Raw genomic sequence first — 11,044 nt, forward strand, 5'->3', positions numbered from 1 at the left:
TATTATAAGATAAAAATAATTATTTAATTTTGTCATTAGTTAAAGAGTCAAAAGAAAAATTTAACAACAACAACAACCGGCGAGAGGAAACAAACGAGAGGAAGAAAAGAAAATAACAAACAATATGATTTTCGTCAAAAGATTCCCTTATTATCTGTAATTACTTAAGTAAAAAAAAAAAAATATTTCGCCCAGTCGATGATAAATAAAAAATAATTAATTAAATAATTACAAAGACCTCTCCTTCTTCTTCTTTTTTTTCTCCTTCTCCCTCGTGATCCCTAGGGATCCCCTTCTCAACTTCCTTCGTTAAAAATTTAAAAAAAAAAAAAAAAAAATTTTCCGCCGTTTCGAGTAAATTTTTTTTTTCCCCGATAATTTTTAATAAAATTCTCTGTTGTGTATTTTTTTTTTTTTATTTAATTAAAAGCCTATTTCTCTTTGTACGGCAGCAAAAAAAATTGGTGTTGTTAACGTACTGCTTAAAAAAAAAACAAATCAATTTTATCAATGTTTTTCTTTTTTTTCGTTGATAAATTCCATTTTAAATAAATAAAAACTTTTTAAGCTGATTAAATATTTTATTATTATTAGAATCATCACTATCATCATCATCATCATTGTCAACGTCATCATCATCATCGTCATTATCATCATCATTATCATCACAGTTAAAAATTTTCAAAGAGAACCGTGAGGAAAAGAAAAAGAAAAAGAACCGATGTGTAAAATAATTTTTATCATATTGTCCAAAAGTTGTTTTATCAAATTTTTTTTATTTCTAATTCCACGTGTCATTTGCCATATTTAATTAATTAAATTAAGACGTATAAAAATTCCCTGCCAAGTGGATTTTACTTAACCATTTGTAAAACATAAAATTTTAAAAATTTATTACATATATTTAATCCGTCGAAATTGAAACGTTAAACCTTTTGTGCGTGTGTGTGTGTGTCTGTGTTTATCTATATTGATTATTTAGTTAAGAAAACCTTTACTAATAATAATAATAATAAAAATAATTTGTCGAAAAAGTTTAAGGATAAAAGCCACAAGGTGACTCAGAGCCTTTTTTTTGTTAACCTTTCGTACCATTTCGTGTCTGGTAACTTTTTTTTTTTTTTCATATTGATTTCGTCAAAATATTTTCACTTTTATAAAAGTAATTCGGAACAAGGGTCTTGATAAAATTAAAAATTATGAAATTTGTTATACATTTAAGTTTTACATTTGTATAACGTAAATATTTCAGAAACGCGATAACGTTGTAATAATACGTAAAATGATTTTTTCGAAATTGGAGTGATGTGATGTTTTTTTCCGACGTAAAAACAAATTGATTGGTTCTTTTTTTTTTAAATATGACCGGTTGTAAAAGTTTATATTTTATTTGCTTGGAATATTGCGTTTTACGTTTGGAAAATTATTCTAGAAATTTAACGGAAAATGAAAGTTACCAAAGCAAATGGATTGAAAATTTGGGCAAGTGAAATTTTATAACCAAAAACTTTTTTATAAAATATACTATGCATATTATTATCATTATTATTTTGTTTTTTTACTCGAAAATCGTAGGAGGTTCAATAGCAGAAGATTTATTAAATTACGCATATCAAAAATCAAATTTAGATAAAAATAAAAAAAAAATATGGAAAGACGAATGGAAAATTTTTTTCACGAGTAAAATGAAATTCGTCACACTCGTATGGGACGACGATTTGATCGGTTATGTTGGTAGAATTTGCAAGGTAAAAAATGAGATGATGATAATGTACAAATATCCGTTCGGATATTCAAAAAAAAAAAAAATTCATCTTTTTCAGAATCTCGAACTGTGTAAAATTGTCGGAATAAAAAGATTCACGGCTGAAACGATTTTAGAATTGCCAAAAAGTTTAAAAATTTTAGATTTCGACGGTGAATTGATAAGAAAAAATGAAATTATTAAAAGATTGATAATAAACGATGACGTATTACAAAGTTGGCTACCCCAATCAGAAACTTTATTAAAGTAAATAAAAACAATTTTTTTTCCTTATTATTCTGTTTAAAAGTTAATATTATTATTATTATCAAACAGGAAATTGTTGATCGTTCAATCGCGTCCTTTAAATTTTCAATCATCATCAAACGAGTCATTTATTACTCACGCACATTTGGGTAATTTAAAAATCTCCGCATTAGACATACAAATAATAATAAAAAATTGTCCGAATCTTGTTTTGTTACGTCACTATCAAATGGTTGCTGCTCTTTATCAAATGCATAACGAAACGTGGAAGAAGAATAAAAACGATACTAAAACCTTACCTAAATATCATTTGAAAAATTTAGATGTTGATTTTTCACACGTGGTAAGAAAACGACACAATTTCTTATTTTTTGTTTGTAACGGAAATCATTTGAAAATGTTTTTTTTTTTTTTTCAAGGTCAGGTTTAGAATGTCACCCAAATGGGTTCTTTCGCCGGATGCTCTTCAACTGGCAACATTATTATGTCCATCTGCTACGAGCATACGAGTTCGTTTTGATTGCAGCACACCTCATGATGTTCTATCATCTTTGGAAACTTTGAAAAAGATAAAAGATTCAGTGCCGTATGCGTATCGAGCGGCGAAAGAACTTTACTCGATTTTACTGATATGATACCATTATTGGAAAAATACGGACCTACCACACTCGGTTTTCTAGAATTGAAGGTACGTTTTCCTCCCTTTTTTCTTCGTCCCTCCCCCCCTCTCTCTCTCTCTGTATGCTTTTTGTCGATAGGTTATCGAAGATATAGATATTCACGTCATTATAAACAATTGCGTCAAATTGGAAACCATCGTGCTAAGCGGTTGCGGATTTGTTATGCCACCAACGTGCGAAAGTTTCGATTGTAAAAAATATAAAAAAGGAATTTTTAAAAAGCTTAAAAATTTATTTTATGCGGATGGTGATGATTTTAGTTGGGATCACGGAGTACCCGATTGTTTTTGGAAAGCGACATTATGCTCTTCCGGTGATAATAATGATGATGAAATAAAAATCATTTAGCAATAATTAGTGACGATATGATTTAATGTTCCAGGTATATCGAGTCCTTGTAAACTTCAAAGTATATTTTTAGAATATCCAAAAATTACATCTTCTTTCATAAAAGAAATTATAGAATCAAATAAAGATTGGTCATCTGATCGTTCACCGTTTCCGGATCTTGAAATTTTAAGCTTGTGTAGATTTCACGAGTTAACATACGATGACTTGGCGTATATTTGCGGTCTTTTACCAAAAATAATAAAACCGAGTAGAAATTTAAAATATATAAGATTATCCGAATGTGAAAAAATTGATAAAAATGATGATAAGAAATTAATAAGATGGTTTAAAAGTTATGGAATCGATTTGAAGATTGACGTTGACAATTAAAACCTGTTTTAAAAAAAATTATTTTTCTTAATGTTACGCGTGTTACATTTTCTCATTTAGATTTTAACGTTTAAAGAAAAAAAAATTATTGTAAAAAGACATTATTTACTCATTTTTATTTTACGAGATGAAAAGGTTTTCATATAAAAAAAAATAAAATATGTATATATAAAATGATTTGAAAATCTAAATTTTCGTTGTAAACACCTGATACCTGTTACCCCAAAATGATTAATTAACGAACACAATGAAATATATAAGTGCGTGTGCGTGTGTGTGCATATTTAAATATGAAAAATTATTATTTTTTGTGTACTTTTTGGATTTAAACCTCGAAAAAAAAATTATTTCTTTCTTTCTTTCTTTCTCTCTCTGTCTGATTCTTTGACTTACAATTTCATTTTCTCTCTCTCTCTCTCTCTCTCTGCTTTCCTATTTTCTTATATGTTTCTCTCTCTCTCTATCTCTCTGAATACTTTTCTTTTTCTTTGTATTTCTTCCCCTGAATCCCTTTTCTTTCTGTCTTATTTTTCTTTCTCTTTTTTTCCCTTTATTACTCGGTTTAGTTTTTCTTTTTTCTTTGTTTATCTTTTACTCTCTTTCCCTTCCTCTCTCTCTCTCTCTTTTCATTCACTCACATCATTGTTTTTTTTTTTTTTTAGATTAAAAAACTTTTTAATCAATATCAATTTTTCACTTCTTTTTCACGTCAATGAAATTCGGAATCGAGTTTTTTTTTCTTTTTTTTCTATTCACGTTTTTATTAAAATTTTTGTTGTTGTTGTTGTTGCTGTTGTTCCTTGTTTTTTTTTTTATTAACTTTTTCCAAAAAAAAAAAAAAAAAACTTTTATGCTCACGAGTTTCTATCTTCCTCTCCCACCCTCTCCTCATTCACTTTATCATTAAAAAAAAAAAATTTTTTCGAGCATGTTTTGTCGTTTTTTTATTTAAGCGTTCGCTCTTAAAAACGTCCGTACGATTAAATCCCCGTTCGCGTGTACGAAAAAATATTTATGTATAAAAAAAAAAAAAATGTCGGAAGTTGAAAACAATAAGTGTCAAATAATAACTCGAGTGGATTTTAAAAGAGTTTATATATATAATAGCGTCGAATCGCAAGAGGTTTTTTTTTTTTGATAAGGGCGGAGGGGAAGAGGAGGGGAAGAGGAGGGGAGGAAAAGGGGAAAAAAAATTTTTTTTTAAACCGGAAATCTCGTAGAAAAAAAAAATTTATGTTTAAACAATTTAAAAACATAAACGCAATTGAAAAAAAAAAAAAAATGGCCAAAAACATGTCGGTAAACACAAGTTTTCTTTTTCCCGTTAAAAATTCTTTAAACAGTTTTTATGTTTTTGTTTTTGTTTGTTTGTTTGTTATAAAACTTTAATAAAAAAACAAAAAAACAAAAATTGAGAAAAAGTTCCTGGAAAAAAGAAAAAAAAAACCTGAAAAAAGGATTAAAAAAAAAAATGGTGAAAAGGAAAAAAAATAAATAAATAAATAAATAAATTGGAAGGAGGGAAAAACAAAAACATGGAGAAATTTAGATAACAAAAAAAAAAAACAAAAAAAAACAAAAAATTGAAAAAATAATAATAATGATAATAATAATAGGACAAAACCGTAAAAAAAAGATAAAAAAAAAAACGAGAGAGAAAAAAAAAGGGAAAAAATCGATAATTAAAACAAAACCGCACAAAAAAAAAAAAAAAATTTTCCAACTGTTATCAAACACGTTTGTAGTTTCGTTCACTTTTTAATCCGTTTTTTAACAAAACAACAACAACAAACAAACAAACAAACAAACAAAAACGACAATAACAACGGACAAATCCTTTTTTTTTGCTGTAATTCCTTTGTGACCAAACCCGAATACGAATCGATTTTTACCGAATCGAATTCGATCGAAATTTTTTTTTTTTCCCTACTTTTTTGTTTTCATTCATAAAAACAAAAAACGTCATCGATTGATTACGTCACCGATAATAAAATATTCCTACTGTAAAAATAAATTTATTTATTTAATTTTTTTATAATAACTTTTAATAATTGATTTATTTATTATTACGTAATTATTTCAATTTTCGAACGAGATTGAATAAATAAACAAACAAGCAGACAAACAAACAAACAATCGAACAAACGAATTTTTCTTTCCTTTTTTTTTTTTTTATTAATTTCGTAAACGATGATCACGTGTTTTTTATTTTTTGGAATTTTTCTTTTATTTTTTTTCCTTATTCTCTGTTTACCCATTTCTTTTCGTCTCTCTCTCTCTCTCTCTTTATCTTTCTCTTTTTTTATTTTTCATATTTTTTTTTTTTTTTTTGAAAGAATTTATTTAAGAAAAAAAAAGAAAAAAGGGAAAAACGTTTCATAAAATAAAAAATGGAAAATTTTCGACGCGTACCTTATTTCTCCGCCGTAATAAAATAGACCCTCGGGATTCGTTCGACCTACTTTTACTCTGTTGTTTCGTTTTTTTTCCGGTTTTTCACTTTTTTTTTTTGAAAAAGTTTTTTTTTTTTTCTTATCCACCCTAAAACCTTTAAAAACATTATTATTATTATTATTATTATTATTATTATTATTATTATTTTTTTTTTTTAAGATATCAAAATAAGGAAAATAAGGAAAAAAAAGAAAAAATTTTAAATGAAGAGACACGAAAAGGCTTTCGAAAAAAAAAAAAATTTTTTAAAGAAAAATTATCTTTTTTTTTCTAGGTATTTTTAATCACCTGGTGCTCTCTGGGAGAGGGAGTGATGAGAAAAAGAGAGAGAGATGGGAAATAAAAAATAAATGATTTTATTATTAAAACGAATTAGAGAGAGAGAAAGAGAGAGAGAGAGAGAGGAAGAAAGAAAAATTTTTGCGTTGCGTTAGCTGAGTTGAAATGATGAAAATTTTTGATTCTTTTTTAAATTCTATTTTTTTTTTATCCACTCTCACTCTGTCTCTCTCTCTCTCTCTGTCTTTCCTCTTCCATCTCTATCACTCTTATTTTATCTTATAAAAAAACTTTCCCTCGATAACCGATTTTCACTCAAAAAAAAAAAAAATGAAAACCTAATTTTCATTCGGAAATGATTTGACGAGAACTTTTAATTCGTTTTATTTCCTTTCCGAAATTTTCCCCCCACTCCCCTCTCCCGTTTCCGTTTCATTTTCCCTTTTTCCAAAAAAAAAAAATTTCCCTTCTTTTCTCCCTTCTGCCTCTCCTCTCGTTCGTTTTTTTATTTTTTATTTTTAATTTAAATTAAAATTTTTTAACCTACGGAAAAACCTTTTCCCATAATTTTCCCTGCTCCCACCCTAAAATCCTTTTCATAAAATCATTATTATTATTATTATCGCGAGAGCGTATACATAAATACCTAAGGTTTATGTATATACATATAAACATATCAATTTCTTATTTATATAAATATATTTTTCAATATTTAAAATTTCTATAAAATATTTTTTACAAAAGGTTTCAATAAAGTTTTTCATTTATTCAAAAATGACGTCATAAAAAAAAAAACCGGAAACTTTATTTTCAACGTCGAAATGAAAACTTATCGAAATTTAACAAACAAAACTAATATATAGATGTATCTAAGTAAATATTTTCTTTTTCCTTTTTTTTTTTTTTTGTTAATGTCGCCCGAGAGATTTTCTTAAACATAAATTTTATTTTCACTTTTAAAAACATCAACAGTTGGCCCGTTTTAAATTTTCAAACAATATTATATATATATATATATTTATATAATCTAATTCAATTTTTCTTTTTTGTGGGGAGAGTGGGGGGCTTAGTGTGACTTTTTGAATTTAACATTGAAAAACTTTCAAATCACAAAGCTGTCACAATACGTTTCCATTGTTTTTTTACATAAAAAACAAACCCCCCCCCCCAAAAAAAAAAATGTCAAAATAGTTTATTATGCTTTGTTTTCTTTTTTTTTCTTTTTGTAACGGTAGAAACTACATTCGACCAAGGAATTATTATTATTATTATTATTATTATTATTATTATTATTATTATTATTTCAAAAGAAAAATTTTAAAAAAGGTTGCTTTTGTTATTGCGCGCGTTTTTTTTATACTTAAAATTACGATAAATCCTTAGATTACAGCACTGGTAAATTATTATATTGATTTCACTAATGCCACGTTTAATAGAAAAATTTTTTTAAAAATAAAAACTCCGGCCACGTTTTGTTATTTATTTAATGTGAATTAATAATTATATGGTTAATTAAATAAAATTATTATAGTTATAGCAAAGACGATGCTATATTTATATATATAATCTGTAGGGTTATTATATAGTCGAAGCTATATAAGCCCCCTGGGTCTTGTTATTCCATTTTTTTTTTATTTATTAAAAAATATTATTAATATTATTTTTTACTTTCCTTCACTCCACTTCCGTTCCCTCATTTCCTTCTACCTTTTCGATTTATTTATTACAAAAGTTTTGCCAACTTTATCTATTTATTATTATTATTATTATTATTATTATTATTTTGGTCAATGACCTCGTTGAAAGTTTCACGTGAAAAAAAAAGAAATTAATTAAATAATAATATTAATAACACGGTAAAAAATTTTTTTTTATAAATAATAATAATAATGATGATGATGATGATAATCAATTGCGTGAAATTTTTTTCGCGGCTTATTATTCTCCTCCACCTTTTTCCCTCCCTTTTTTCCTCCTTCTTTTATTCCCTTTTTTCTTCCCACCCCCTACTCCCTCCCCTTTCTTCCTACCCGGTACCTCCTTCTTTTCCCTCCCCTTTCTTCCTACCCGGTACCTCCTTCTTTTCCCTCCCCTTTCTTCCTACCCGGTACCTCCTTCTTTTCCCTCCCCTTTCTTCCTACCCGGTACCTCCTTCTTTTCCCTCCCCTTTTTTCCTCCTCCTTTTTTTCCTTCTTTTCCCTCCTTCTTAATCATGCCCAAAAAAAAAAAAAAAAAAAAAATTTCTGCGATTTATATCGTCGCACAAACGAACCAACAAACGATTGTTTTCATTTTCGACATATTACACAGTTTCCGGTTTAGAAAAATAAATATGGCTGATATTACACGGTCTGATAACACATCCGGCGAATATATATATATATATATATATATATATATATATATATATATTTATATTTTATTATAAATCACTTACTGACAAATAAAAAATTTAAAATAAAAAAAACAAACAAAACATATATAAAAATAATGTCGCGTGAACAATAATAATAATAATAATAATAATAATAATAAAATTAATAAAAATATATAGGAAAATATAGCAGAAAATGTAGGAAGAATATAGAAAAAGAAAACTATTGTGCAACAAGCGACATTTTCCTGCCTTCGCAATTAAAATAATACGGTAATTATCATCATCATCATCGTAATTAATAATTTAAAAAAAAAAAAAAAGACATACAATTAACGTTCGTAAAACAACAAATTTTCTACCACGAATTATTATTATTATTACTAAATACACGACATAATTTTCTTTTTTTTCTATTTCCCCGTTCAAACGTTTTAATTTAAAAAAAAAAATTTTTTTCGGTACACGACGAATGACTAGTCAGTCATTCTCAATTTTCGCACATTATATCGAAAATTTAAATAAATAAATTTCTTATTTTTCACTTCCGGTGACGTAATAATAAACTTAATTATCATCATTATTATTAATAATAATAATAACATTTTATTAAAGAAAAGAGAAAATGAAAAGTCGTGATGTTGGTATTATCGATCGATGAGAAAATAGTAGTAGTGACTGCACGTTGACAACAAAAATGGCAGCCATGATCGATATCAGTGATGATGATGATGATAATGATGATAATTATGTTTAATCAATTTTCATTTACTTAATTTTTTAATTAAAATAATTAAATTATTTTCGCATAGCGTAATAAATAATTAAAAATTATTAAAATTTCAAATACGTATGAGAGAATACTTAATAATAATAATAATAATAATAATAATAATAATAATAATAATAATAATAATAATAAAACGATCGATTTCTTTTTTTTTTATGACGTCAATAAAATTAATAAGGGAGGAATGTAAAGAAGGGAAGATGGCGAAAGGTTAAGATATCGGAACGTTATTAATTTTTTTTTCTTTTTTTAATAAATAAATTTTTAATAATTAATAACAAAAAAGTTTTGAATTATTATTATTATTATTATTATTATTAATAATAAAATTTATTTTTCCGCTTTTCCTTTCTTTTTACCTTTTTTTTTACCTTTTTTTCCATTTAATTCTTTTTTTTTTCTTTTCCAAACGTTTTTTTTAATCAAATTTTTTTTTTTCCCGCGGTTATATAAAAGAAAATTATAAATAAACTATTCCAAAGAGAGAGAGGGGGTTGAGGAGTAGAGAGTTAGGGGACCAGGTAAATGAATGAGTATTAATGAAAATGAAAAGTTTCGAGAAACAGCAGTTGTGAAGAGAAAAAAAAAAAAAAAGAAAAATTTTCCGAATTAATTTTTTTTTCTTATTTTTATTCTTTTCTGCAGAATTTTCCATTTTTCCGCCATAACCGCTTTAACCGAATTTTTTTACTTTTTCTTTTTAACTTTTTCCTTACTTTGTTTATATTTAACAAAAGTTTATAAGCTCGTTAATTAAAATATATATACATTTTATAATTTTTTTTTTTTTAATCTCTTGATAACTCACATCACCTTCCAGAATTTTTTCTTCCAAAAAGAATTTTTTCTTTGTTTTCTCCAGTTTTATTCATTTCATTAACTTTCTTTTCCTTATAATAATACAATGAAAATTTTTTTTTAAATTTTATTTTGAAATTTTACTATAAATCTAACGTTAAAAACGCTATAAAAATATTTGATTATTATTAATTATATTAGTAATAACGATGCGGTTAATTTTATAGTTTTATAGCGCGTTATTTTCCTCGCTAAGGATTACGTATAAATTTTCCTTTTATAATTTACGTTACGAAAGTCGTTATTTCTTTTTAATAAATTTTTAAAAAATTTTAATTTGACGTTGAAATAATTACAATGTATTTTTTTTAACGAAACGCTATAAAATACTATAAATTACGAAATAATTACGTTTGCTATAACTCAAAGTCACGAAATAATTTTTTTTTAAGGATATTTTTATACTTTGTTTTATTTCAGATCTGAGATTTAAAGTTTATTTATAATAAATGTTTCTTGTTTTTTTTTTCATTTGAGCTATATAGCTTGCTATATATGAATTTTATAGTATTAAATTTTCAATTAAAAATGAAAAAAAGCATTTTAATTATCGTCGTATGCAAAAAAAAATTCGAAAGGGGACATTTATAGCCGTTCGACACACACACACATATAATTAAAAAATTTTGCTATATTATGTCTATTTGCACGCGCTTATAGCGAAAGAAATTTTGATTGCGTAAAATTTAAAAGCATTAAACACGCACGCACACACACAAACACACGCACACACCTTATTTAATAATATAAACAATTTATTTAAACGTTTAAGTGGATTAAACAAATTTCTTTTTTTTTTGTTTTTAAATTTCTATATTTAGCTTACACGATTGTAAAAAAAAAAATTATGTAAACTTTTTAAATGTAATTTACGCGGT

The 11,044-nt window shown here is 25.8% G+C and overlaps 1 protein-coding gene across 1 annotated transcript; it reads left to right on the top strand.

The window, feature by feature from the left end:
- Window positions 1-1,361: 1,361 nt before the first annotated feature.
- Window positions 1,362-3,411, top strand: Phum_PHUM443790 (uncharacterized protein; the record flags this gene model as incomplete). Its single annotated transcript, XM_002429580.1, has 7 exons — window positions 1,362-1,452; window positions 1,576-1,748; window positions 1,824-2,011; window positions 2,081-2,354; window positions 2,431-2,592; window positions 2,770-3,004; window positions 3,074-3,411. 7 exons carry the CDS (start codon window positions 1,362-1,364, stop codon window positions 3,409-3,411), a joined length of 1,461 nt encoding a protein of 486 aa, XP_002429625.1.
- Between the last annotated feature and the right edge of the window lie 7,633 nt (window positions 3,412-11,044).

The sequence above is a fragment of the Pediculus humanus genome, genomic scaffold (genome assembly GCF_000006295.1).
Source record: "Pediculus humanus corporis 1103172108213 genomic scaffold, whole genome shotgun sequence".
Taxonomy (NCBI): domain Eukaryota; kingdom Metazoa; phylum Arthropoda; class Insecta; order Psocodea; family Pediculidae; genus Pediculus; species Pediculus humanus.